The 26,792-nt window shown below is 42.0% G+C and overlaps 1 protein-coding gene across 7 annotated transcripts in view; it reads right to left on the bottom strand.

Moving 5' to 3' along the window:
- Window positions 1-26,792, bottom strand: part of GRID1 (glutamate ionotropic receptor delta type subunit 1) — a 605,033-nt gene that overhangs the window by 97,363 nt on the left and 480,878 nt on the right. For 6 of the 7 annotated variants that reach the window (XM_068950711.1, XM_068950715.1, XM_068950709.1 and 3 more), the window contains 3 exons: window positions 18,057-18,230; window positions 6,981-7,142; window positions 5,553-5,672 (listed from right to left, as the gene is read on the bottom strand). In XM_068950711.1, the coding sequence (XP_068806812.1) occupies window positions 5,553-5,672; window positions 6,981-7,142; window positions 18,057-18,230 (456 nt within the window). The remainder of the gene's footprint in view (window positions 1-5,552; window positions 5,673-6,980; window positions 7,143-18,056; window positions 18,231-26,792) is intronic. The other variant, XM_068950710.1, reaches the window with a different exon arrangement.

Below are 26,792 nucleotides of genomic sequence, written 5' to 3'. Positions count from 1 at the left end.
CTACGACACTTACAAGGAGCGTATTTATGTTTACTCCTTGCATCCACCTTTATAAAGCAATTTACAGCTAAAAATAAAGGAGGTTTACTATTTTGAGAAAACTATATTGTCTCAAGCTGAAAAAAGTCTATAGGGTGTTTATGGTGTGAATCACAATATTCTTCTTCCAAATTTTTCTACCATGACACTCAATCAACTTAAGCAGAAAAGGGAAAGTTAAACCAAATGTAAACACGCAGAAATTGTTATTTACCCAGAACGTGAGGGCTATTACGCCTTCCCTTTAGAAGGTAACAGGGATCTTTAACGATCGCCAAGGAGTCAAGACTTCAGGCCTACTCTTCAGCTGAAAGAGACCTTGGCAACACCCGTTAAACCAAACTACCATACCAAAGTGCATGTGTACGAAGTGCTCAAACAGGAGGCAGGCATCTGTTTTACGGCTAAACTCAGGCAAGTTAGTACTGTTTTACGGCTAAACTCAGGCAAGTTAGTAAGCTACTTCTCCACATGCATGAAACTGATATAACAAAAACCGAGATGATTCTCTTCTCAACTTTTAGCGGAAGAAGTTGCAACTCGGCTATATTGTTACAGGTGAAAGCACTTAATACTGCAGACCCCTAAAAATACAGTTCACTTCTAACAAATAAAAAGCAAAGGATTTCTTATCATGACGATGATGAAACCCTTCTGTAGCTCACAATCAGATTTGAAGCACTTCATCAGATTTCGGAAACGAGGTTTCAACAAACGTAAAGTGTATCAGAAAACTACTTACTTCTGCGATCTGCCTCAACAGTGCTGAAGGAAATATTGAGCGTTTATGAAGCAGATGGTATTTCAAGAAAAGCCAATTAAAATAAATAAATAAATGAAAACATACGAACCGACATAAATGAATAACCAGTGCTTAACGTTATCATTTTGAACAGAATGTTTCTTATGAAACACAGCATGTGTGTAAACTGCTAATTCTGCCTTCCTTCCAGCCAGCTTGGGAAAGAAACGCAGAAGGCTTAAAGAGCAAATACGATCCCTGTCGTAAAACACGCTAAAAAAACATCAGCGTTTCACACTCGCAGAAAATCTCGATGCCAAGGGTGGCGACGGAGAAGATAATCTCCAAGCTCCTTACAAGCGTTAACTCACTCAGCCTAATCACATCCCTGCAAGGGCAGCTAGTGGCTATTATACTCTCTTTTTATATGGGTGAATGAGAAGAAATAGGTCCAAGAGTTCCCCGTTGAGTTAGTGACTGCTAGGATTAGCACCCTCCCTTAGGGGGTCCTGACTCCCTTAACCTTCCTCTCACTACAGGTTCATTAAAATACATTTCTGTGTGGCATTCAACCCAAGTGCAGAAACCTAAGAAGAATGTACAGCCTCAGATGTTCAGAATGCTACAGCAAGGCTTCCATTAATAACAATTAATCACCTAGCTGTCCACTAGGGAGGACATGATGGCAGTCCTGACTTCCCTTCCCATGTCAGGTTCCCTGTCCTGCGACAGCGGGACATATTTCTCCACTGACAACTGCAGACAAGCTCTGAAGGGGTGGTCTCTCCTACACGTGGGAATACATGGCTCTTCAGTACTACGATTCATTAAATTCATTGATGATAACAGCTAAATGCCTTTGCAACAGCCCTTTTTTCCCTTACAGTTCGAAACATTTCACAAGGCAGGCAAGTACCCTCAACTCCATACTACAGATAGGAAAATGAGTCAACAATGCAAAGTGACTTTTTAACCGTCACCCAGCCACTGGCAGCGCTGGGAGTTAACCGAAGGCTCAGAAAGCTTAAGCTAGAAGACATTAAAAATAACAAACAATAGAGAAGCTTTTCCTATCCTTGTGGGTTAAAAAATAAATAAATAAAATGAGTAAAGGGCAAATAAAAAAGAAAAAAAGACTTCATGGTAGCTCTTTAAATTCACAGCAAGAGCCTTGGACGGTGCATAACCCTGCAATTACAGTAACTAAGACTGCTGGTGAATTCGATGCAGACACCCTTAGCATGGGAGGTGGACGCAAGAGGTGAAATGAAAAGACTTTTTTTTTTTTTTTTTTTAAATCAGCTCCAAATGAAAACCCCAAAGGTCTCAAAAGGACTTTGAGCATAATAGGCTATTAGCCACGTCCTAGCTGCTCCTTCGGCTTCACCTCAACACTCTGTACCACTTGATCTTGTTTTTCCAAGTTATATATCCTCTGTATTTCTTTCATTCTTTGTCTCTGAAATTTCCTTTTATTTCAAGCATTAGCATGGCATTAGATATTAGAGTTTCCTCCTTTTTTCTTTTCAACAGACTCTGTTTTAGACTTTTTACTGCTCCCATATCTCTTCATCTCTAGTTTTTTTTTTTAAATATGCAAATGCTCAGATTGATATTTGTAAAGGTGTTCACAGGCTTTAGGAATTTAAATCATACCGGAAATCATCAACTCTTAGGCATTTAAGGCTTTCCAGTGTCTCTAAAAACCCTATCCTTCAACTTCAAAATGCCCTGTTAGACCACCACACTAATCTCTTTTTTTTTTTTAAAGCATGAGTATACCATGCTTTCTCAACCTCCACATGCACACAGTGGACAGAAGGCAATCACCCGAGTCTTCTGAAAACCAAGGTGATAGACCCTAACGGATTTACCTTGTGCTTTGGAACTACGGCTTGGCTTCTCAAAAGATGTTTTTGATTGGAAGATTTTATGTTTAAATGAAAGGCACTGGATCACTTTCTGAAGTCTCCCCATCACTAAAGTCTGCTCAAACAATGGAAAACAGAATAAACAAAAGCTGTAAGAGCCCCTATCACCCTTTGCCACAGGAACATAGCGTTAGAATTGGGGAAGGAAGGAGAAGGCACACAGAAAAAGGAAAAGTGTGTTTACTTGCACTCGAAACTCTATCACACGATTGTGGAATGAAAAATACAATTTTGTCTGCAGAAAGAACAGAACTCAGGACAACTCAGAAGTGCCAAGATGTGCCACAAAAAGGCCCTGGGAATTCCCGGCACACAGAGGTTATTACCTCGGACATCCTCCTAGGAGTCTTCTGGTGGAAATGATCCCCGAGAAACTTTGTAAGAGATGTCGAGTCTTATGGTACGTTAGTTTTTGACTGACTTCCCCATAAGGCTCAATACTCAATGTTATATTCTTTTGCTTCATCCTGTCACAGATCCTAACCCTGAAGGCTTTTTGCAGGGTCAGGGCAGGGATGAATAAATGCAGAAGCTCTCCATAAAGAGGAAAGGAAAAGCAGGCAGAAAGGTCCTCTGTTCTTCAGGAAAAACGCGTCCCTCCCCACAGCTGCATCCGAGGAAATTACGATATGGAAACAACTGATAATAAAACAGAACTGATCTCTTACTCGAGTCATATAAAAGAGGAAAAGTATGACTTTCTGAGCTTTTAAAAGTACTCCTGAGCTGTAACACATCTTTGCTGCAATAATAAAAAGTCAGCTTGTCAAAATAATTGAATTCCAGCGGTTCCATGGTAGCTTTGCTCTGAGAAATATCATCTCTTCCAAATTCTTCTCAATACTCTGGGGTATGTGGCTCTAGCACACTGCTGATCTTTCACTCCCTCCATCTATTAGGCTAAAAGGATCGTTTTCAGAACTTCCTTTTAAGCTCGGAGGAGTATTCCACAGCTAGTAGCTTTTATGCATTCTGAATTTTACTCCCTTTCATTTTTGGAGCAGTATGAGGTTCTGCATTTGACATCCAAAGAGCCTTCCTATATTAACAAACTCATCCCACATTAATAAACTAGGGATCAAAAATGATCTGTACAGTATCCATTCAGTCATTTTAGTCCTTTTCCCATTTAGTCATTTTTCCCATTTCTTTGCCTTGCTGTCTCTTTTGAGTGATATTTTAGTTAGCTCCACTTCACACATCTGGATTACATCCCAGCTTGGTCAGCGTGTGCCGCACACACTGAAGCGAGAGCTTTTGTATACATGTTACCAGATATGAAATGTACACTCTACTAAAAGTGATAACGTATACTCACACATCATAATTTCCCTCTGAAGCCTCAAACCTCTTCTAACTGGTAATTACACCAATTTTACTGAAAGGGAAAAGTCAAAGCACAAACCGAGTATGTGACTTACTCAAAATCACTGGGGAAATTTCTATCAAAATGGAACAGAAGTCAAGTTGCCCCACGGTATCCCAGGAATCTGCCAGAATAATATAGCACTGACAGCAGACTCACGCTTTTCTGGAGTGGTCAGCCGGACACATGGTAGGACGCTCCACAGACAACAGTGTTTCCAAAGTGACCTTGATTTCTCATCATTCAGCTAGTCTACAAAAGTGAGACTTCCTCATTCGCAGGAGACAATTTCTAGACATGAAGTGAAGTGGACTGAGAAACAGCCTTTTCCCTATCATTACAATACAGGAGAGTGCCCGGTCAGTCTAAAGTCTTCAGAGACATTTTTTCCTGAGAGGCTTTTCAACTACAGGACCTAGAACTTTACACATTTCAAATGCTTCTCTTCCTTCCGTTGCATTCCTAATAGCCGTTGCAAGCCTTTGGTCCAGAATCCTCATGCCCAGCCTAAAAGTTAGACTCTAAAAGAATCTCGGCTTGAACTTTTTAAGACGATAATGTACAGACAAGTCCTCTGTTCATTTTAACATTTAGGTTGGTGTAATTTGGGTGATTCAAAATGAAACATAGAAACAAATGGTCAAACGAGGAACGAAAACTTCGATAAACTTCAGTTCTGCTCAGAATTCCGTCTCTTTGCTCAACTCTGCTTAATGCAGGTACCGTTAACCACATAGTGGCAACGCTAGTATTTCAACCATACAACCCAGTATAGCCACATCCTTCCTTGGACACTCGTAGGTGGGGTTCCAACCAAAACTCAGTTGTTCAATACAGTTTCATGTTTTTTTGGAGCATCTTCTCTGTATGAAGACGTCCTAGGTAGCCTCTTCAGAACACGACGGGTTTACGTTAACGATCCCATGAAACCACTCTAACTGCCTGCTAATTTCAGGCTGTCCTGATCCACCAGCTCGCACTGGTATGTCATCCTTTACTTCGTGACGTCCTCCACCTCTGAAATTACTTTCTCTAGGGCCTTCCCCCACCCCCAAATACTTACAGTAGCTCTGCTTTGAAACATCTGTTTGTTTAGATAATTTACAGCCTCAGTTAACTTCCTTAGTAAGACAAGTGTCAGTTCTATCAATTATACCATAATTTACATGAAAAAACATCAACACAGAATTCTGTCGTCTTTGCTAGTTCGCTCACAGTATTGTTATGGCACTGTAACGTCAGTGCGCATGTGAGAACAATTTGCGGGTCTCCTGCCTACCAGTATAAAATTAGCGTTCAAGATTTAAAAGCACGTAAGAAATTAGAAAATATTATTTTTTATAGTCAATTACTTCTGTAGTGTGAGCAAAAGCACTAACTCGTTCTTAGAGAATAACATTTCCTCCTGTGAAGTAGAATGTATATTATTGGGGGGGGGGGGGGGAAGAGGGAGAAAGAAATAGCGTATCTTTACCCTCCGCACATCTTTGCCAAACGTTTCGCTGTAGCTAGTGCCCAGTATCTCAAATTGAACGTAGGGGTTGGCGCCATCTTCTATGAACTCCATAACGCCAGTAAGCCCAGTTATATGGCCCTAAGGAAACAATTTTTATAGAATTTAGAATAGAACAAATTTGCCGTTATAAACACTCCGTTCTATTGAAGATATGCCAAATCGCTTTGAAAACGTTTACAGGGAATTTAAACCTGGCAGTTGCATTCTTCAGGAGCTCAAACACAGCCTCAGACAAAAGAAACTAATTTTCTGAGAAAATTAATTTACCACTGACACATCCACTGTTTAATGTAAAAAACAAAAAACAAACAAAAAAAACGAAACACCCTTCAGGTCTTTATCCTTCACCGAGCTGGACCCCAAAGACAAGCAGGAGGGACCCTGGTGGGGCCAGAGGCAAACAGCCCTTTCAGCACAGCTGGTGAGGGCAGGTCTGGAGTTGAATACAAAGGCATGAACTCCCGGTCCAGCAGAAGGAGTGATGCCTTGTGCGCTATCAAGTGAGACACGAGGAAAAGATCTTTTTTTTTTTTGCATTTTTAAACCTCCCTGTAAAAGCATCACCAAGTCGGACTCTGGGGTTGCAGCAAAGCAGCTTGGAATAACACTAGATATTGAGTTAACCAGGCAACCAAAGAAGTGTTATAAGGACTTGTCAGAGCATAACAGAGCATTTGTTCAAATCACATCTTTTCACTAGAGCAGAAACATTCATCAATATATAGGCAATGATAAAGAGGTTGTTTTTTCTAAAGAATTGCTTAAGTTAGTATAGTAAAAAATGAATGTTTTTCTGTTCCTATTTCTGATCAAATATCTTTCACAGAAGACGTTACCATGCATCTGCAAGGCTACAGTATTGTCCATACTTGAGTAATTCAATGCACTGCAAGCCAGCATAACTTTCAGTGAGAATTTAGCTAAATCACATGCCTTTTTTTACTGGGCTGCAGTACACACACAAACAGATGCTCAGCTAAATTATGAAGCTAGCTGAGCTGCAGTACCTTGAACACAAGTCTTAAACTTTATTGTTGGTTGACTCCACAAGCTACTGAAGGTTCTTCTCGCGGGGAAATCATTATGATGCATGCACATATCAATCTCCATGCCTATTTCTAATCACATTACTTCTACAGAAAGTAGCAACGATAGCAACAAGAGGAGAACACACACCACTGGAGCAACAAAGCAGTGTGCGTAATTTGACCGCAATAAATCATTTGCTTGTTCCATAACTGTAAGTCATTTGTAGCAGTTGTAAATAATTTCCTTGGAACAAATCAAAGAAAAGTTAAATGGAGGTCAAAAATCTTCTCAAAACCTCATCCCAAGTAGAACTGAAAGCACTCTTTCAATTGCTAACCTCAGTTTGTCTATTCTCACCTTCTTAATAGTCTCCAGCATGGATCGTCCCCCATTCCAGGGTTTGGTGGATTTCCGCATGCAGTTCAAGCTGGCCATGCTGTGCCATTTCCTGTCTTCCAGCTTTCTGTGGAAAGCGTTGGCCAGCATGAGCACGCTGTCGTACAGGTACAGATTGGAAACCTGCAAACAACAACAACAACGAACCTCTTTCTTTATTTGAGCACCCTTTCAGAGAAACTGTAAAAATAAGGAAGCAAACAAAACAAAACCAAAAAGACGCAAATACAAACAAAAAGCTTAGCATGTTTGACATGTTCAACAGCCAAGGCAATATACCAGCAAGATATATACCAGTGCTCGCTCCCGTCTTCTTTTACGCAGCCTGCCAGCTGGGTTCTTCCGGCAAAGGGACGGTAGTGCGCTTGCATTGCCTGTACACCACCTGTGCCATTGTAATGCAGTACGAGAAAGACTTAAAACAGCCCAGTTCCTTCTCGCTTGCGAGTTTATATTTGAATACGGTCATCCTTCAATATAGGACAAGGACTGTTACTTGGTCAGTCATTTCAGTAAGGAGAAAAGGAGGCAATAGAATCACTCTCTTACCCTTTTTGCTCATTCTAGCAATGTTTTTGTAATTTCTGGCATAAAAATACAGCAAAAGGTGAAAAAAGAGATTTTTACCAAAAACTACTGCTACAGCATGTATTTAGTACAGAGGGAGGATAAATGGCAATGTTATTTTGGTCTCATGGACTCTCTCCATCAAATATAAAGAACAGAGACTGATTTCGGTTCTATTTCTACGGAGCTACTGAATGTAGCTTTCTTATTCTTCAAATTACATGAGGGATAACCAGAGCAATAACTGATGACAAAGGCTCTAGTGCTAACAACACACTAGTAACACTCCACTATGTTTTTCATTCTTCAGACCAAGACACGGCTACGACTACAAACATCAGATTCTTGACACGTGGTGGTATCCACTGTAAGTGGTAAAACTTAACCAATGGAAATCGGTTGAGAGGAGTCCTTTGGAAAAAAATGTGATACTCTCCATGGGTTCCAAGAATTTACAGGCATTCCTCTTAGTTTCTGTTCAGTTGCAAGATACAGCCTTTTTACAAAAAAAAAAAAAAAAAAAAAAAAAAAATCTCCTAGCTGAAGGCCTCAGCCACAGGGATCCACACATGTGCCATTTACACTTTGGATTTCTCTTTGGCTTTGGACAAGATGGTGCCTGGAGACCAGAAGAGGTCTACCGCTGGGACTTAATGCAGCTGTAAACCTCCTGTAAAACGTCACTCAGCTGCGAAAAGATTAAACATTCATCACTGTCCCATCACTGGCTCCAGGTTAACTTCTGATATCATCTTAAGGTCCTAATCTTCAGAAACAAAAGGTTCCTGTTCTGGAGCTCAACAGAAATTTAGAACTTAGTCACTTTGTAAAATCTTCTAGTATAAATAAATATTAATAAAAATACATAAACAAAAATTCAATGCAAAAGCAACAAAATAGAAAATACACAAAAACAGGGTTGAGGATTCCCACTTATTTGACAAGAATTGGAAGTGACTAATCATAGAAAGGGATTTTACTGCTACAGCAATGCAAAACCTGTGAGATACCATCACTGAGAATCTCTCCCACATGCTCATTGCTAATTTTTCATACTGCCCTTCTTTCCCTCTTCCCCCCCCCCCCCCTTCAGCCTCTCTCAACAAACCAGGCCACATCTCTCTCACACTCAGTATTTTATCCAGCTAACACTTATCCTCTTAAAAGAGTTTCCAAAGCAGCCACTTTCTGGATTTCCTCTCTTTTTCAGAAATTAAGTACTTAAAAAAGAGTTAATGAGAAGAGTCCCAGCAACTAAGCCTCTGACTGTGTTAAGTCTCTTTGCCTCAATTGCTTTTGTCTCCCTACTCTGAGATATTTGCCAAACAACTTTAAAATAAAGCAATCAAGCGAATCCGTATTATTCAACGGGGCACTTCTCTTCTTCCACGTTAAGCTAGTCTCCACAGGAAAATCCTGCTTGTTTCGAAACAGATTTTACATGCATAAGGAAAAATGCAGTTTCTTCTGTGCCAGAATGAGAGGCAGACCCTCTCAGCTCGCCACTCAAGTTTGTTTCAGATCCCCACTCCTAACTGCCAACTCACGTGAAGTTGCCTCGGAGCAGCGACAGAGCAGAGCCGCTTCGTATTTTCTCCATTTGGTCCCGATCTAGTCATGTCCTAGAAAACTGTGGCCTCACTCCCCAAAACAGGTTTCCTAGTTTGCCCATAGAGAGCTCTAGGGCAAAACGTAGGACGTACATGCCACTCCTCCTCGGTGCACTGCTTTCCCTCTCTGTCTATTCGTTGCACTCCTAGAGAAGACCTCCAAGACCCTCACAAGTCTTACGTGGTTTTCCGTGTATATTGGACCACATGCTTGAGAGAACTGATTGAGCACCTCGGCCTACGTGAGCACGAACCCAGCTCAACTACCCTATGCTGCAGAGCAAAACACAGCAAGTGTTTGTTTACCAAGCTAGTCCGTACGTTGTAGCTGAACCATAACTGATTTTGTAGCACCGTTCTCTCTCATTATTTGCCTTGGAAAACAAAGATACAAACTGAGCGACAGCAAGAAAGAGTCCCCACGAGAGGAGTTTCATACAATCTATTTCCTCCTGTCATATATCTGGAGACGTGCATGAAGACAGAAAACACTGACGAGCACACAGCAAGTTATTTTTTGCCGTGGACAGACTGTTGCGCGCACCCTGTTCTATGCACTGCTCCACTGGGACCTCCTGTTCCCCTTCCTTTATACCGCAAGCCTCCTCTGAACAGGGACTATATGGTAATTTTTATTAGCGAAACGCCTCTCTTCCCATAATCATACTCTGAGTGTTTATTCCAGTAAAAAAGCAAACAAACATGTATATATACATTACTCCATTTTAGTGTCATTCACATTGCAGAGTCAATATTCTACGGAAGAGTAAGCTGAATTTTATTCACACAATCAACACTTTTTTCAACTAGAAAATGTGCCAGCCGGGAAAAAAACAGCAGCAGAATCTCCACAAGTGAAGCTGTCTTTGTAACATTGCAAAAACAACCTTTTTCTCAACATTATGTTTGGTGATTCTGCTAGTTAAGTCATCACTTAACAAGAAATAGAGAAACTTGCCCTACTAAGGCTAGAACTTTTAAAACACCTGCCTAAAATAAAGCATCTGCTTTTGTTCAGTGATCAAAATTCAGTGTGTAAACTGAGAGTTTATTTAAAACAAGAGAAGGGAGGATGCTTATATTATAGCATTGCTTTGGTAGTCTTCTAGGCCAAGAGTACCTTTTTCGAAGCGCAAAAAATAATCAAGAACAAACCAAAACACCCTGGTAACTTAGAAAATAGTATCCTTTGGATCCTACGTAGCACACGGAAGGAAATCTAGCCCCTGAACAATCAACAGTAAGAGGGAATGTCTTTGCTTAACTCCAAACGGGAACGAGCTTTACGACAGAAAACAGAAGAACGGTGCTGGGTCTGATCTTATGCCTGAGTAGTGTTGTGTCAGCACAGCCCAACAAGTCCTCTCTTCAAACCTACCAGTTGGGTTTTTTGGTCACTTCCACAGTCTGCAAAAATGAGAGGGAAAAGAAAGCTAAAAACGGAAGTCTGTTTGTTCTGTACAAGCAATTAACAGTATTTCAAAAAGGGACTGTGCTGTCTTCTACTACTGTTTATTGCAAGTTATATTTTTATCTTCTCTTTTTTCACAAATTTCTTTTGGGGGCAGAAAAATAAAAGTATTTAAACTCCTCAAATACATTCCTCTTCGCTAAATCGTATGCGCTTTCTGCCTGACTTTGTTCCTACGTGTCTATTTTCTCATAGACAAAAAGTTCCTCACAACAAGACACAGAACTTCTGGCCTGATCTCACAGTACGTCCACTGCTGCAATATTTTTCTTTATTTCCTTTCTTTTCTACGACATTCCTTTTAATACATCAAAAATTCCACAGGCCTGTGCTGCTTCATCAAAGCAAGGTAGTCAGAACAATCGTGCTCACAGCACATGCTACTATTAACTTGAATACTTAAAGCTCTGTCAAGGGTGCCGTCAGTCACTGTATTTTAGAAGAAAAACGGCTTCCCCCAGCATCTCCTGCATAGGTACCAGGGTGTATTTGCAACAACACGAGTTTGCTGCAACCTTCAGAACAGTGACACCGTGAAAGCAGAAAGGGTTCCTCAGATAAGGCCTGTAAACGCTTGTTACTGCAAGTACAAACACATTTCTATTTTCAGCCAACTATCAAACTCCCGTTGCAGACAAAAACGACCCGTGAAAGTGAATTTTTGAGGCACTGAAGGGATCAGCTATATCCTCTTTCCACTCTTGCTGTCTGAAGCAAGAGGAAACAGCAAAATCGGAAATTAGACCTCAAGCAGCATTCAGAATTGGAAGCAAAGCAGGTGGCAAAAATCAGGCAACAGAATCACCTCCTTTGCGTTCGCTGCACTTCTCATTGCCCCTGTTTACATACGCGCAGGGGGAGCAGAGGAGGGGAGGACACGTATCTGCCTGCAGGGATTCCCTTTCCTATAACAAAAACTCCTAGATTAGAAAATAGAAGTGCTTCATTTTTGCCCTGTTTGGAGGAAGAAACTCTAATTTTCCGTTCCTCTCGATTGCCAAGAGCTGTAAGAGCTGGAGGTATTAAAACTGTAATGAAGTGCTCTTTGACCCATCTGCTAGAAGAATGATCACCATCAATAAGAGCTGTAATTCTATGAAGTATCAGTTAGAAAACACCACTCTTTCTCCAGCATGTTAATGAGTTTTCACTGTACGTGAGTAATTTTAGGCATGTTCTGGTATATATTCTGACAATTATTTCAGACATTAGGAACATTTATTTTGCAATGATGAAAGACTCCACCATGCACTAGTAGAGGCAGAGCAGAAATTTTCAGAGAGAATGGAAATCTCTCCTTAGCGTACTATTAAATATCACTTCATAGAGAGTTTTTTCACGTTACTTTCAGGGAATTTCCCAGCGCAACTTTACTTTTAAAGCGATGTATGATGGTAACGTCTACTTCCTTCAGAAGCCTTAATCATAGGCAAGCGCTCTTCTGGGAAGGACGGCGAGGCACCGTGGCTGACCCCACGCCACGCCTACGGGCGGCTTCTACGCTGCTGACAAAGCCCAAAGTCTGGCCAGACGAGGCCACTGAAAAGACCAGCTGGGAAGACAAGCTGGGCCTCCGTACCCCGCTGCTGCCAAGCGCTGGCCACGAGCAGCCGCAGCAGCCGGCTCCAGGCAGAAGCAGATGGGAGAGGAGCCGGGGCCGGATGCGGCCCTGCCAGCATCACCCCCCGGGGCGAGACCACTGTGCTTGCGCCTGCACGCAGCAGCCTGCTTGAAACGCTGCTTTCTCCTCTCAAGAGTCCAGGTAGCGCCAAGCAGAGTCACATACTTACGTCTCTAACGACGGGACGCATCTTTTGAGGAGCGGCAAAGACTGACGGTTTACTTACGGTATCATGACAAACTTACACGGATATCGTTGGGGGAAGAGACTGACAAAGTGACCTATTTCATTTTCTTAAATTAGTTTGTAGATCCCATTGTGAGACTCTGCAGATGGGTATGGTTTAAATAAATACTTCTTTGCTCACGGAGAACCAAATCACAGCCAGCAGCCTGGCATTTGTGAGGAAACCAGAGTCAAAAAACAAACTTTCATTAAAGACTCAAATGTCAGCTTCATACTTCCAAAGGGCTATTCGTTATCACTGAGGCAAATGAAAGCCTGAATAAAACTTTCATAAAACCACAGGAAAGAGATCTCACTAGTACATTTAGTCAATCTCTCTAACAGTAAGGAATTTTACTAGCACATTATTTAGTGCTTTGTCCATTCTAATTTTAAGTCTTGCACACAATGGGGCTTCCTAAGATTTCCTCAGAAGACTGCACGCAGACATTTTTTTTTTTTTTAATTGATAACCAGCTTCTACTTCCTTGTCGAGTTTTTCTCTCTGTATTGAATTACGAATCTCATACCGTTCTTTTCCCTCCTTACAGGCTATATTCTCTGAACGCCCACTGTCCTTCATCTCTTCTGAGTATTTATCGTAATTATGAGTGGCTTCTTACTCGATACGCTTTGTAACAACACATTAACAGCACTACAAGGCCTGAGCCGATCCGTAATGCTCGAGCCTGTCAGCTGCAGGCACTGGCCTCCCTCACTAAACGTCTCGAGAATTTGGTGCAAGCTAACACTGACCATCCCAGGCAAGTCTAGCTGGAGGCACTTGATCAAGAGAGCGGAGCACCACTAAGGGTCAGGACGGAGGATGGCCGATAATACCGGAATCGCAAAATAGACTACAACAAGGTTGTTGTTTTATACTACACCACATGTAAATAAATACAGGTGTAGGCTAGGTTTCATAGGCCTTAAAAATAAAAAATTGGAAGTACCTGCTTCTAGCCACTGTTGTTTGCTCCTTGATAAAGCACTGAGCAAACATTCAATTAAATATCCAATTATGCAAACCGATATAAAGAAACGCCACATGGCCAAAAGAGGTAGTCCAAGTAGGGAGGAAAAGCTCATTCCATTGGGTTCTAGCCTCCAGGCTGCTGGCAAAATCTCACCGGGCCAGTGAGATTATTTTTACAAGCTCTTCTGCTAACATGCCTTGTATGAAGGACATGACATACGGTTTCAGGGAGAGATCCTGCCCTGCAATGGGCCCTGAGATCAATTTAAGGCAACTTTTCATTCTTGCAGTGCTCAGAGGCAGTTTCATCATGACTGAATGTCCAAATTAGACTTTGCTAAAGAGACGTGCAAATACAGGTTTGCGACGAAAGGAAAGAGGAAAGCGTGGCTCATCAGTCCTCTGTGAGATTTTTTAATAGGGCTCAATTAATATTTACTGCCTCCAGTAGCACTTAACAGCAGACTAGTAAGAGCAGTGTAAATAGGTCAAACGACAGTGAGGCTGCTCAGCTGCATAAAACTGCAGGATCAGGCCCTTACCATGTTTAAGCCACCAAACACATCTGCAATGAATAACTGCATGTACTGTAGTTAGACTGCAGTACTTCCCAAAGAGAAGACGTCTCCTAAGTTAAAAACGCAGCTCTGAAGGAGCAAGTGCTAAGAGATGCCTACAGAGATAGCTGATGGTCAAGTCCCTGAAGAATGAGATTATGTCTTCACATGGAGAAGAGGAGCTGCTTCAAGGAATACCCTCCCACGCTTCTCAACATCTACTCTTCAAATATGTCCAAGTAACGCTTGGAACAGTTCTAAAGCAGGGAGGCGGGACTCTGAATCCTACGGGAAATAACCTCCTTGTATTTGTGACACAGTTTGCTGGGGTTTTCTTCTTCTTTTTGCCTTTTTAATCTTACTATGTATTTCGGCTCACGTCAAATAATGCCAGATGCCCTATGCACATCAGATGCCTGTAACAGGCTTTAAATAAAAGTGGTCTCACACAGATTTAACCTATTAACTGTATAAATAATAAACACGAGAAGCAAAGAACTGCAAGACAACCACATTTCTAAAGGGGGATCTTTCTTTAAAAAAAATTACCAGTAGAAAGCTCTTGGTTTCATAACTAATCAGAAAGAATCCGGAGAAAGAAGAGGATCTCAATCACAAATCCAAGTCTGTAGACAGGCTTCAAACCAGTATTTAAAGGAGAAGTGTTGCAGAGAGGAAGCTGATGATGCATTAAAATTTCTTCGATTTACTACATAAAACTATTTCTGAGATGATCTAAATGGCTTAACAGCAGTAATCCTCTTGTACACTGGTGAGCAACATTAAAATGCCATGCAGGGGTACGTACTAGGAATACCTATGACTAACTGAATCTCTCTCTGATCCAAAGGTACTTAAGTATTATCTTTCCAGATGAGCCAGTACTGACAACGCTGACGGCTGCAACCACAGGACGCTCATCGCCAGCAGAAGAGAACAAGGTCTAAATTACCGCCTTTCCACTTGTGAAAAGGCAGAAGAAAAGGACACAGAAAAATCACATATGAAGAATAAGACAAGAAATAATTACAGTCCTCTGATTTCAAGTAAAACGACCAAGATGGGAAACTTTATAAAGCTTCTTCTCCAGCTGAAGCAGAAACCCAGCTGGGTACATTATACGCGCAAGAAATAAGGGCATGAGCAAAATTTTGACAAGTGGGTTGATGGAATAAGATTGGATTTCCGCAAAGCATTCAGAACAGATGAGTTTTTGGATGAGTTTGCAGAACAGCCTGATCTTTAAAAGCCTTGTCAGCATGCCAAGCGGGAATGATCACCCACTGAAAAACAACTTTCCAGGATACGGTACTAAAGATACTGAGAACAAAATTGTTCCAAAAAGATTTTCATTAATTTAGCCAGAACAAAGTTAATAACCCATGACATAAATGTTTCTTTCTTTACCAGCTTGTTAAAAACACTAAATTCTCCCCTATAAAACCTCACAGCCGGAAGCTGACAGAGATTTGCTTATTCTTCTTCCAAGTCGTTAAATAAATAATTAACCAACAATAGCTGGTAAGAAACCTTGACAACAAAGAATCATTAATATGAAATTGCCCGAGGGAAAACGCGCCAGGGATTTCCAAACCGGTGTTAATCAAACAACTTCAAAGCGGTGCAAGGCCTGAGCCCCAGCAGGTGGTCACTGCTGCTGGTGGACTCGTGCCGCTGACACAGAGCTGGGAGCTACTGCAGCCTCCGGCAACAGGGTAATTTAGAGATGTACTTCTGTACTGCAAAAGGGCAAAACTATTTTTTTTAAGCAGAAGAGAGGAAACAGAAGATTGGAAGTACCGGAACCGAAGGGCCACTAATAACACATCAGTCATATTTAGCAACAAGTATGAGCTGTGTGCCCACAAGGTGTTATTTAAGATGTTTTGGCAACATCTATGAAAAAAGAGGCAGATACGGAACACTTCAGATACAACCGCACATGCTAAGAGCATCCTGTATTCAATCCGCAGAAACCTAAAGGTAATTCAGGATCATTTGGAGGGGGCTGACTTGAGAGACTGGTAACAGCGCACGATATCCTTCACCTTTCAGCATATTTCCCTCCAGTGGGGCTGGACACGGAAACCCTGGAACGGACTTCCAGAAGGCAACCTATCTGCCGCCCCGAGAGGAAAGAGCACCCTCCTTGCACCTTTTCCTTGTCTCTTAGTTCAGAGAGAACGAAGCTCCTTCAGAGAGAAGGAACTAATGGGCAAAGCAGCACATGACTACTCCATCCTTTTAATGACAGCTTCTATGGTGGTATAGTATTTCTGGAAGACAAAAATCTGAACCCTGAGGATGTTTTGCTTCTCAAGGCCCACACGTGTCAAGCAATAGGAAGGGTGTTTACGTTCCTAACGGGTCCTTGTCAGTTTAGAAGAAGGGAGTGAGGCTATTCATGCTAACAAACCAATTACTGGTTTAGTAAACAGCAACTTGCTCCGAGAGGTTGACTGTCAGAGTCCTCCAGACGAGTCTCTGAGTACGATTTTGCACAAGCCAGCATAGACAGCAATATCCAAAACCCTGCCATAATGTAAGACTGTTTCCCCCTTGAGTGATCTGTTGGTACAGGACAGACAGATTTTTCAACATGATGGAAACCGCTTTGACTCTCTGAAACGAGCGGCTTTTCTCCTCCTTACTGCATACCTCCAAGTTGCTAATAAAGTAGTAAAGCTCATTTTCTTTCTGGGCCAGGAGGAAACCAGGCTTTCTCCTGGTGCAGGAAGGACAGAGCAGTGGTCAGAGCTGCAACGCACGGGATTAGCGCTTCTCAATCTTTGCCTACGGGGGAACGCGAGCCAGCCAGAGCTTCAAGGTGGAAATATCCATACCTCTCCCTTGAAGGCTTTCTTTCCGTCTCTGTAGCTACAACCTGTTAGTAGGGCAAAACCCAACGACCAAACATCCCCGCAGAGGTTCCTTGGCAAGCCTTTCCCCGCCTCTGTCTCTCCTGGTGAGTCTCGCTAGTGCCCCCCTCAGCGCAGTCTCCAGGCTGCCGGGAGCATTGCCCTGGGCACTGCGGCAGCTCTGTCAGGCCGACAGGTAGCAAATGCCGGGGAAGACGCTCTCCCCGGCCCGGCCTCGCTGGGCTGCTGCGGCCCAGCAGCGGCCAGCCTGCTCCCCACTGCCTGACCGAGCCCTTCACACCCCACGCCCCACGCTGGCGCCTCCCACATTCGGCCATCCCATCCTTAGGCGTGCCACCTAAGAGCAAGACTTGATTTGCCATAAAACGGTTCTGATCAAGCTTACATCTCAGGCTCTCCGAAGTTTTATGTTTTATCCAGCATCTCCCACAGTACTAGGAATGAGATTCTTAACAGTATCTAAAGCAACTCAGACTCATAGAGTCCCACTGAAAGTCCAAAGCCTTCACACTTCAATTATTGTACCATCCCTGGAAATGGCACCTGAAATTAAGCTTAAACTTAAATTAGTTTAAGAAAAACACAAGAAGCCCCGAGATGTTGCCTACATCAAAGTCAAATCTGTTACGAAAATCTGGAACGTGCACTAGCAGCACATATTTCACACGTTCAGACAATTACCAGCTGCTAGAGACTTCCGAGGCTATTGAAATGGGACAGACCGAACACATCAGCTGGATTCAGGCCATTTAACTAAATACGAAACGCTCCACAGCCCGGTACCTATCAGAGTCCTGTTATCCTCAGAGATGAACTCTCACATCAGACGTTTAATAGGCACAAATATAATAAGAAGCAGTAACACCACCAAGGTTCTTAACAGGAGGAAATCAGCCAAAATCAGCACAACCGCTTGCTAGTACTTTACAAACATAACATCAGATCCAAAGCCATCAGTCCTGGGAAATAAAACAAAATTAACTTAAGCCAGGAAAAGGTTGACCAAAAGCAACGTGTTCAAATCTAAGTGTACTCATTTTATTCTTCCATCTCCTCTGAAGTTACCCAGACAGAAAACTACCTCATGTCAAATTCCTAAGGAGAACCTTTCTGCCAGGCACAGCTACTGACCTGCAGCATCTGAAGATAGCCTTCCTGGGGATCACACAGCAGCGATGAGATTCGGTGGTTGTTCCTCATGCACCTCTGATTGTTGTCCCTTGAGAGAGGGAAAATTTGCCGGATAACTGTCATCCTCCCCAGAGCACTATGAACCAACTCTAATATTTCATTGTCAGTGATTTCCTGCAAATGGAGACAGTCTTTTAGAAGCATATACTTATCCACACATTTTATATATTCCTTTTCATTATTCGACAGATGTTTCTCAACAGACAATGGAAGAAAAAGATTACACACGCGCATATTTAGTCTGGGCCAAACAATCTTATTTTGTGTTTAATAGCAGTGATAGTATTTTTTTTTATGCATCATCTCAAACAGAAAAGAGCTCAACACCGTCCCATCTACCTTGGCAAGCCTAACGCTCTGGGGAGGTAGGTCCTCATTGTAAAGTACAGGGATAGTCTCAGTAGGTTTTAAATAAGGAACAAGAGCCTTTAGCCGGCGTCCAGACCACATTTATTCAGAAAGAGAGTTGGCTTAACAGAACCTCACTGCATCCCCAGAACAAAACCACAAATGCAAAGTACAACTGTATTTAAGAAAGATGGTCCTTACACTTACAGGGGCCTGAGGACAACTTTACAAGAAATTTCCTTTCCCCTAAGAGCAACAGATCACTTCTGCAAGCTAAGGCTGACAATGACGCAATTAAATCTTTGACGTTCCCTGAATTAGGAAAAGATATCAACAAGAGGGGAAACTACAGAAGGAGCTGAAACATTTAGGGATGCAAGTTTCCTCATACAGACTAATTTGGGATGAGAAGTAAGGAAGCCCCAAGGACAGACAGGCTGCTCCTGTTTCCAGGCTTGGCGTCTCAGAGCTGCTCTGCCGACCTTCCCGCGTCCCAGCCTCCCGTTTCAGTCTGGAGCAAAGCCTGCATTTACTGCCCTTACACTGTGGCTGAAGCCATGGGACCTACACACTTCACGTATTCTGTACGGGGGAGGGGGGAGAAGAAAAATTGTTACTGTAGGAAAAAGAGTTCGGAAATCAGGGGCGTAGCTGACCCCTGAAATCACAAGAGCGGTACAGCTTGCAATGGCAATTCCCTGCCAGGACTTGCCATGGGAGCAGCGCTGCCGGCCACGCTCACTGCCTGGGTGCCCCATCCGCAGGGGGCTGCTCTCCAGCCCAGCTCTTGCACCCGCCACCAGGGTGGGCACGCCCAGGCTGACAGCTGCCTGCAGTGGTGGCCTTACCCTGTCCATCACTGGGGACCGGCACCTCGTGACGTGCTGTCAGCGGGAGTGAGCGTGGGCCCCTATTTTTAACATTTAAGAAAGTAAGTATTTTGTTTTCTTGCTGTTCGCTCTGTCAAACTGAGTGAAATGACTGTGGGGTTATTATAATTACTTGCTACGGTCCACTAGTACTGCAGCTTTGGCTCCATTCAGTTCCTTTTGCCAGTTTCCCATCCTTTTTAGGGGTATGGATTTTTTAACTCCGCAGAAGACGAAATCCTTTGTGTTAACAATAGACCAACTGCTGCAGAGAAAAAACCCGGAAAATTAGAACACAGATATAATCCTGAAGAAGCCAAAGATTTTGAGGCTTATTAGGGAAGTCTGGGATGCCCCTGTCACCTTGCGGGGAGCCACGGCCGCAGTCCAGCAAGCCTACAGACCCCTCCAGATGGCTGCTGCCTTTGGTTTCTCAGCCCTGGGGCTCAGTGGCGGTAAAACCACACAGCGCGTTGAGCCTTCTGCCACCGGGGTCTCAGGGAGAAACGTTTTTATGGGACAGCTTTAATTCGTAACCCTCTAGGCTGCATCCTCAGGCAGCAAAATCAGACTGAGCGCCTGGGAAGAGGGGAAGCCTCCTGAAAAAATATTTCGGGAAGCAGACATAAGGCTAACTTTGACCATTAGCTTTTGGTAGCGTCCTCATTGCCCAACTCCAGAATGAAAGGGTTTTCCTTTACAATAGTTTTTTCCTGTGTGCGTGGCATATCAACGGTGAAGTTCAGCTTTGAAAAATTTGTGGCGTTCATTTAGCTGTTTATTTGCACACAAGTATTGGTCATTTGCGGCATTCGTTTATCAATTTATTTATCCGCACACAGAGAACTTCAGCTGGTTTGTAGTATCTTGCCATTTTACTCAGGGGAATATTTAAATCCGCCCTAGTTGCGCTCAACTATCATAATACAAATTGCAAAATGAGACAATTATGTTTCACATTAAAATCTCTATTTTCCTAGAGGTAACGATAGAAAATTATAAATTTTAATGACATTAATAATTTAAAAGAACCAAAAGAGATTTCCAGAAAGCACGTCCCTGAGAAAATTGGAGGATTAAATCGAATGGCAATGAGCACCAGGATGCTCACGGACACAAGCTGCAGATTTACGGGGAATTTCCGCATTAGGATCGATACTACTTGTTGGGTTATTTTAAGTCTCCTGAATGTACTTAGCACATCTATAAAGGGACACTAGTCTCACTTGTTGAAAATCCAGAAAACATCCCTCTATAAGCTGGCTTTAAAACATTCGCAAGAGCTTACAGTGCAGATAGATTTACTGAAACTTAACATTACGCTGGCCTCCCTACACCCCACATGAACAGATACACATGTATATATATATAAAGGTTAATCCTTTAAGGCAAGGGGACAACCCATTTTTCTCAGCACAGGCAACATTTTAACACGAGTCTGCAATGTAGACCACCTGCTGAACTCCCATCTTCACTGCCCTCCCACACATATGATACCACCTCACTTCTCCTTTTACCCAATACCCCTAAAAATTCCTACAGCGATATATGCATAATTTCATTGAATTAGCTATATTGGTAAATATAATGACTCCACACTGCCTGTCAAGCAGTCTTTCTCAGGTCATAGTGAGCACCTGTACAGTAAAAGATCCTCTCATTTGACAAAATATTATTTCATACTAAAAAATAACTGTATTGGAAAAAGTGAAAAGCATGCAAAATGGTGGCTATCAGAAGCTGAACAAAACAGTAAATTGCCATTGATTTTAACATGGATTTCACTGCTAAGAGAACCAACAACAAAAAGCTGGTCTAACCTCACCGCTCGCTTACTAGAGACTGCTTCCGCGTAATTCAACAGCAACAGAATTAGGTCAATTCTGTACCCTACGAATTATTTGCAGTGGGATGCAGGTACCTACACCGTACTGTTTCGTGCTACATGTATTTTTTATATATACACACACACACACCTTTCAAGGGTATTTAAGAAAGGGGAAACTAAACATTTCATGGAAAAACATCTGCCATGCCAAAGGCAGCAGCTGAAAGGTGAGAAGCAAGATTTTTCTAGGCAAGTAGTAAATACAGATTACCTGGAAACAAACTGGAATAAATTCAGACATGCAAATTATTAACTTCTGCAATGAAAAATGTCATTTGCTAAATCTTAAGAAATTTTCCATAGAGCGTTTCTTTGACTTCTATTCCATTTTTTGATTTTTTTAAGCTGTGTATTTTTTATAATTTGAAAAGATTACCCAGAATGCGTGCCCTACTTACATTTGTGAACTATCTTTATAAACTCTGCTTTTTTCAAGCAAAGCTAGACACAGTAAAGTATAAAAGATTTATTTTCTTCTTGATCTCAGAAGAAATACATGCATTATTACTCTGAATGATTATTTAAAAAAAAAAAAAACTTTTTGTACTTAAGAACACATACAGAAAGACTAGAATTCTGGCTTATCAGACAGTCCTAGCTCCCTTCAAGTACAAAGAAAGCCATGACCACTTGCACAGGCCTTCAGACCTCACTGTTGGTCACCCAAAGGCTATGTAATACAAGGATTTCTAGCAAAAAAGAAAAGCAGAGAACAAACGCTGCACTCCTAAGGGATCTTTCTTCCCAAGCCATGAATTCCCTCCAGATTCCCCTACAAGTCCTGCAACAAGTGAAAACACTGTTCATCATGTATTGTCTAACACCTCACCTACATGCTAGCCTCGGGGGGGGGGGGGATAAAGTAGTTTGCTGGCATTCACTTTATTTGGTAATTGCTATCCTCTTCTCTCATTTTTCTGAACCTTTTGAAAAATATTTTAATAGAGGAAAGCGTGTACCCAGGTGAAGACTGAAAAGTCACTTGATTCTTAAAGCGAGGGGATAGTAACTATGGATTTACCGGGCATGTCTGACGTGATAAAAGGAAAGATATAAAGCGGTGGGGCTAAAGAGCAGAAATGGAAAATCAGAAATACGTGACATGGGACAGACAATGCAACACTTCCTCATTCCTCATATGACAAACAGCCCCTTCACTCAAGATGGTGGCGAAGGACCTATGAACACAGCAGAAGTGATAGGACTGAGCTAGGCAGAGTCCGGTAAAGGGTGAGTGGAAAAGCATTCAGAGGGAACGCGCTGAAAGGAGAAAGGAAAACATCACAAAACCACAATTTTTTTTTCATACTTGGCTCTGGTTGTTCAGCTGGGCTGCATCTGCGAATGCCTTATTAATCCGCTGAAGGCCTCGAAATCCAGCTGCTGGCAGCACCACCAGCAGCACGCAGAATGTGTCACTGCTCCAGAAGGGCAGAATCAGGTCAACTGCTGTCTAAAATTTTAGACTCGTATTCAAGTGCTGTGGTTACCCAACCATGCTGGGTAACATCATCCCAAGACAGCCTGGAGTTCCCCCCTTCCTTGGCACTCTAACTTCCTGCCTGAGACCTCTTGCCCTGATGAAACTTATACTCTATCTGTATTTACAAAATCTTTTCGTTACTACTCCTGCAAGAAATTACGAGACGTTTTCTTCTTACTTCGCTTTTCCCTTCTCCCCCTCCTCCACAACTGCCAGGGCTTCTTCTGACTAGTATCATCGCAGCCTGCAAGAAGTTATCCAAGCACACTGCTGCTGCAATTGCTATAGCAGTTTCCTCTGTGCTTACTGTCTCTAAATTTTCCATTCCAAGATCCTTTCTGTGGACTGGAAAGGGAAAATGTCGAAGAGCAGCCCCATCTGGATGTTACTTTCCTTTACTTTTATTTTGCAATCGAGACTTACAAGAGTTTCATCCATCTAAGGACCAAATATTTTGCTTTTCTATAGATTTTGAATCTGTAGGATACTTCATTCCTGCATCTATTAGCCTCAAGCTATGTATTTCAGATTTCTTACTGAAAACAGGCTTTCATCAGTAACAAACTGGTCCCAGGTGTTTAAATACCTGCATTTATGGCTAGCGTTGCACATAATAAGCAAAATAAAGGTATTATGATTTTTAAAAAAACCCTAGTTATTAAGTTGACCTTGCACAACAAGATGGGCTGCCTTGGAACACTAGCAATAAAAGGGAGCTTTGATTTTGCAACAGCCATTACGAATACAACTTACCTTTCTGCTACCCAGCCTACTATGTTCCAGCACAGGTTGTTTGTTTTTCAACAGAATAAATAATAGAGCAAGTTTTTCTTAGTGCTAAAGAAATGAGGCCATATTCAACCTCAAACTACTCTGCACAGCATTATACTACATGTGGAACTGTGCAATACAGAAATACAGCCACTCACTCTGCAGTCCCTGTAGACAGGCACAAGTGTTGGTGATTGTGCTAGTGCATCTACCATGACGATCAAGCATGTGATTCCTCCCTCCTTTAGAGGCTTAATTCTGGAAACTTTACTGTGGCTCACAGAAAAACACAGTGACAGTTTTGCAATGAACAAAGCTTTGCTTTATTAGAAAGGAACAATCTCCTCCTTTCCTTAAGCGTCTCGCGGTAACAATTACCCACATGGGTTTGCTGGCTTATCTATCAGGAGGATTTCCCCCCCCCTCCCCCCACCCCCAAACCCAGCACCTTCCTTTCCTATGGAGCTCCATTAAATAACTTGATCATTTAGAAAGTAAGGAACTAATGTCAAACTTCCACCTGTTCTGCCTACTATCCCCACGTTCCCAGTTTGAGAATTTAGTAGTGAACAATAGGCTGAATTTCAGCATTTGTTCCTGCATGTGGTACTGAATGTGGTAATTCCAGGACTGAAAAAAAATCAGAGTAATGATAGGTTACTGTATGCTAATAATAGAGACCCCTTTGTATCCGATTCGATGAGGGTTAATCTGGATCAAATAGAATCAGTTCAACGGAAAAGCAACAAATGAAAACCGTAGTCAAGTAGAAGTTCTAACCTTTAGTTTTCAGACTTAGTTTTTACATCTTATAATTAAATCTATTTTTAAAGCACTGAAAGCGTCAGCAATTCATTGCTACGCATCTTTATCAAAACTACATACAAGTGCAATATACTCCTCCATTTCAGAAGGCTGGTATCTAGAAATATGATGCGAAATTCATCCCTGGCTAAGTCAAATCACTGGAGCTACCCCAAAGGGGGATTTGCCTGACAGCATCTGATCAAATGCACTCACTCCCGCTTGCTCAGTAGTAGACTGAAAAGGATTTCCAAGCTGACTGGAAATCAAGTAAGAGATGCAGTTTGCATACACTTCATGTTTCTCGATAAAGTAAATGATTTGAACAGAAGTATATGTAGTGGCTGTTTATACTGTAAAAACTTTCACTGTCATAAACATATTGAGAGGAGACATATGAAAAAACTAGAACAGAAGGTGCAGATCAGAAAAAGTAATGCCACCAGCTCGAGTGGCATTCGTAATACAATTGTATTTCTCTTTCTAAACGGAGATCTGCAAACGTTTAGCAGACTTAAATAACGCAAGTAGGAAGCTGGAAATGGGGGAGGGGGAGTAAAACAGTAGCAGAAGGAGGTGTTAAGTTAGAGAGATGATGAGATGGAAGAAGGTAACCAAGGAAGCTGTTCCTATTCATAACCACATTTAGATTATCAAACATTTCCTGACACTTAATCTAGTTCTTACTGTTGAAGATTAAATTGCTTTCTCCTCATCTTTCCAGAGTGAAGAAGTCATCACATTCTTCTTTGCATTATTTTGTCTACTGCTATACCCTCGCTTCATCTTCCCTATTTCAGGGGAAACAAACCCAGTTCTTTCAACCTTTCCTCACGGGTCATGTTTTATTAAACTCTGATCGTACTATTTGCTCTCCTCTAGATTTAGAGACTGTTCTGCATCCTCTTTCTTTCAAGTGGCTTGCCCAAAACTTATAAAACTGTTCCAACAAGGCCTCAGTGGCGTCAAGCACAGCAAAGTAACTGCGCCCTTATCTTACAAGGGTGTTCCCATTACTGTATCCGAGGAGCAGACTTTCTTGCAAGAGCATATCAGTATCGCTTCATACTCTGTTTTGCTATCCACGATGAACCTAAGTTGCTCCTGTAGATGCTCACCAGCTATTCCTCATTCTGTAGCTGCACCTGAACTACCCTGCACTCCTCTGCATTGAATTTCACCTGGTGGACTTTGGATTGCCTCAGACTTACCAAATAATTATCTCAAACTAGTAGCACCATATTCTTTGAACAGTCTGGTTAACCCTCTTTATAACACCAGAAGCAAATAAGTCAGTAAAAACATTAAAACCTCACTTGCTCTTTCCATTCGGCAACGGCCTCACACTTCACCTTCTGCGAGATCTCATCTTCTCTTTTTATGACACCTAGTATGACTCATTTTGCACTTCAGCCTGATTTTATAATCACTTTGTTTTTCCTTTATGGTCCTCTCTAATTATCTGTCCCCTTTCCCCCACTTCTTTGTTGAATCCCTCTTTGATTTTAAGATCTGTAAAGATATCTCTATACAACCATAATGATACCGTACTGTGCTTCGTGCCTCCTCTTCACATGGGCATAATTTGTTACCGTGCTTTAAAAATAAACTTTTTCCCCCTCAAGGAACAGTCAGTTCTTTTGCCATCCTTTATTTCTCCCTATTATCTTGCCCAAAGTCCTACTAGTTTCCTAAAGCTGTGACGTTGGATAAGTCCCTTACCCTTGCTCTCCTGTTCTTACTCCTTCCTCTTTTTCAAATAACGAATGCTACCATTTCATGGTCACTTTCACACAAATTATTTTCTGACTTCATATTCCTAATCCATTCTTTCTTAGCTATAATCAGAGCTGAACTGACTGCTGTCTTAACTTTTTCCAAGATGCAGGTATAACACTGTCAATTAGGGGAAATCGCCAAGTCTTGTCCACGTCCCATCATGACTTTTTCAGCTACTAAGATGATTACAGTTCTCCATGAATACCAACTCTTGTCCTTTGGGCACTTCTACACACGCACAAAAGCCTTCTCCACAGTATCCATCTTTTGCTATTTCCCCACAGATAGGCCACAAATCTTCCCCTCACCTTTCCTCAGCTTCAGAGTAAGCATGTATAGTTTGGACAAGCAACACTAGATGTCCTCCCTTCATCCATAACTGTCCTCCATGAAAAGGTATCCCCTAACCAGTAGTCTTGCGCTTTGTCCCACCACGTCTAATGCATTTCAATTAAGCTTGTGAATACTGACGGCTGTTGAAAAAGAAATGAAAGGGGGTGTCCGATAACGGTGAAACACATCGCTTACCCATCAAATTCAGTACCCCTTCCATTGTTCAGTGAAGAACAGTTGATTTTTTTTTTAAACTGGTTTATGTATAAAAACAATGAAAGTTTAGAAATTTGGAATTAAAATTAAATATACCAGTGCACATCAGTACAAAATCCAGATGTGTTTTGTATCAGTATAAAATACTGTGTTGAACTTGAATGATTTTTTCAGTCAGAACTCCA

The sequence above is a fragment of the Struthio camelus genome, chromosome 7 (assembly GCF_040807025.1).
Source record: "Struthio camelus isolate bStrCam1 chromosome 7, bStrCam1.hap1, whole genome shotgun sequence".
Taxonomy (NCBI): domain Eukaryota; kingdom Metazoa; phylum Chordata; class Aves; order Struthioniformes; family Struthionidae; genus Struthio; species Struthio camelus.
Note: the sequence above shows the minus strand (reverse complement) of the source record. Positions and strands in the feature narration are given on the sequence as shown.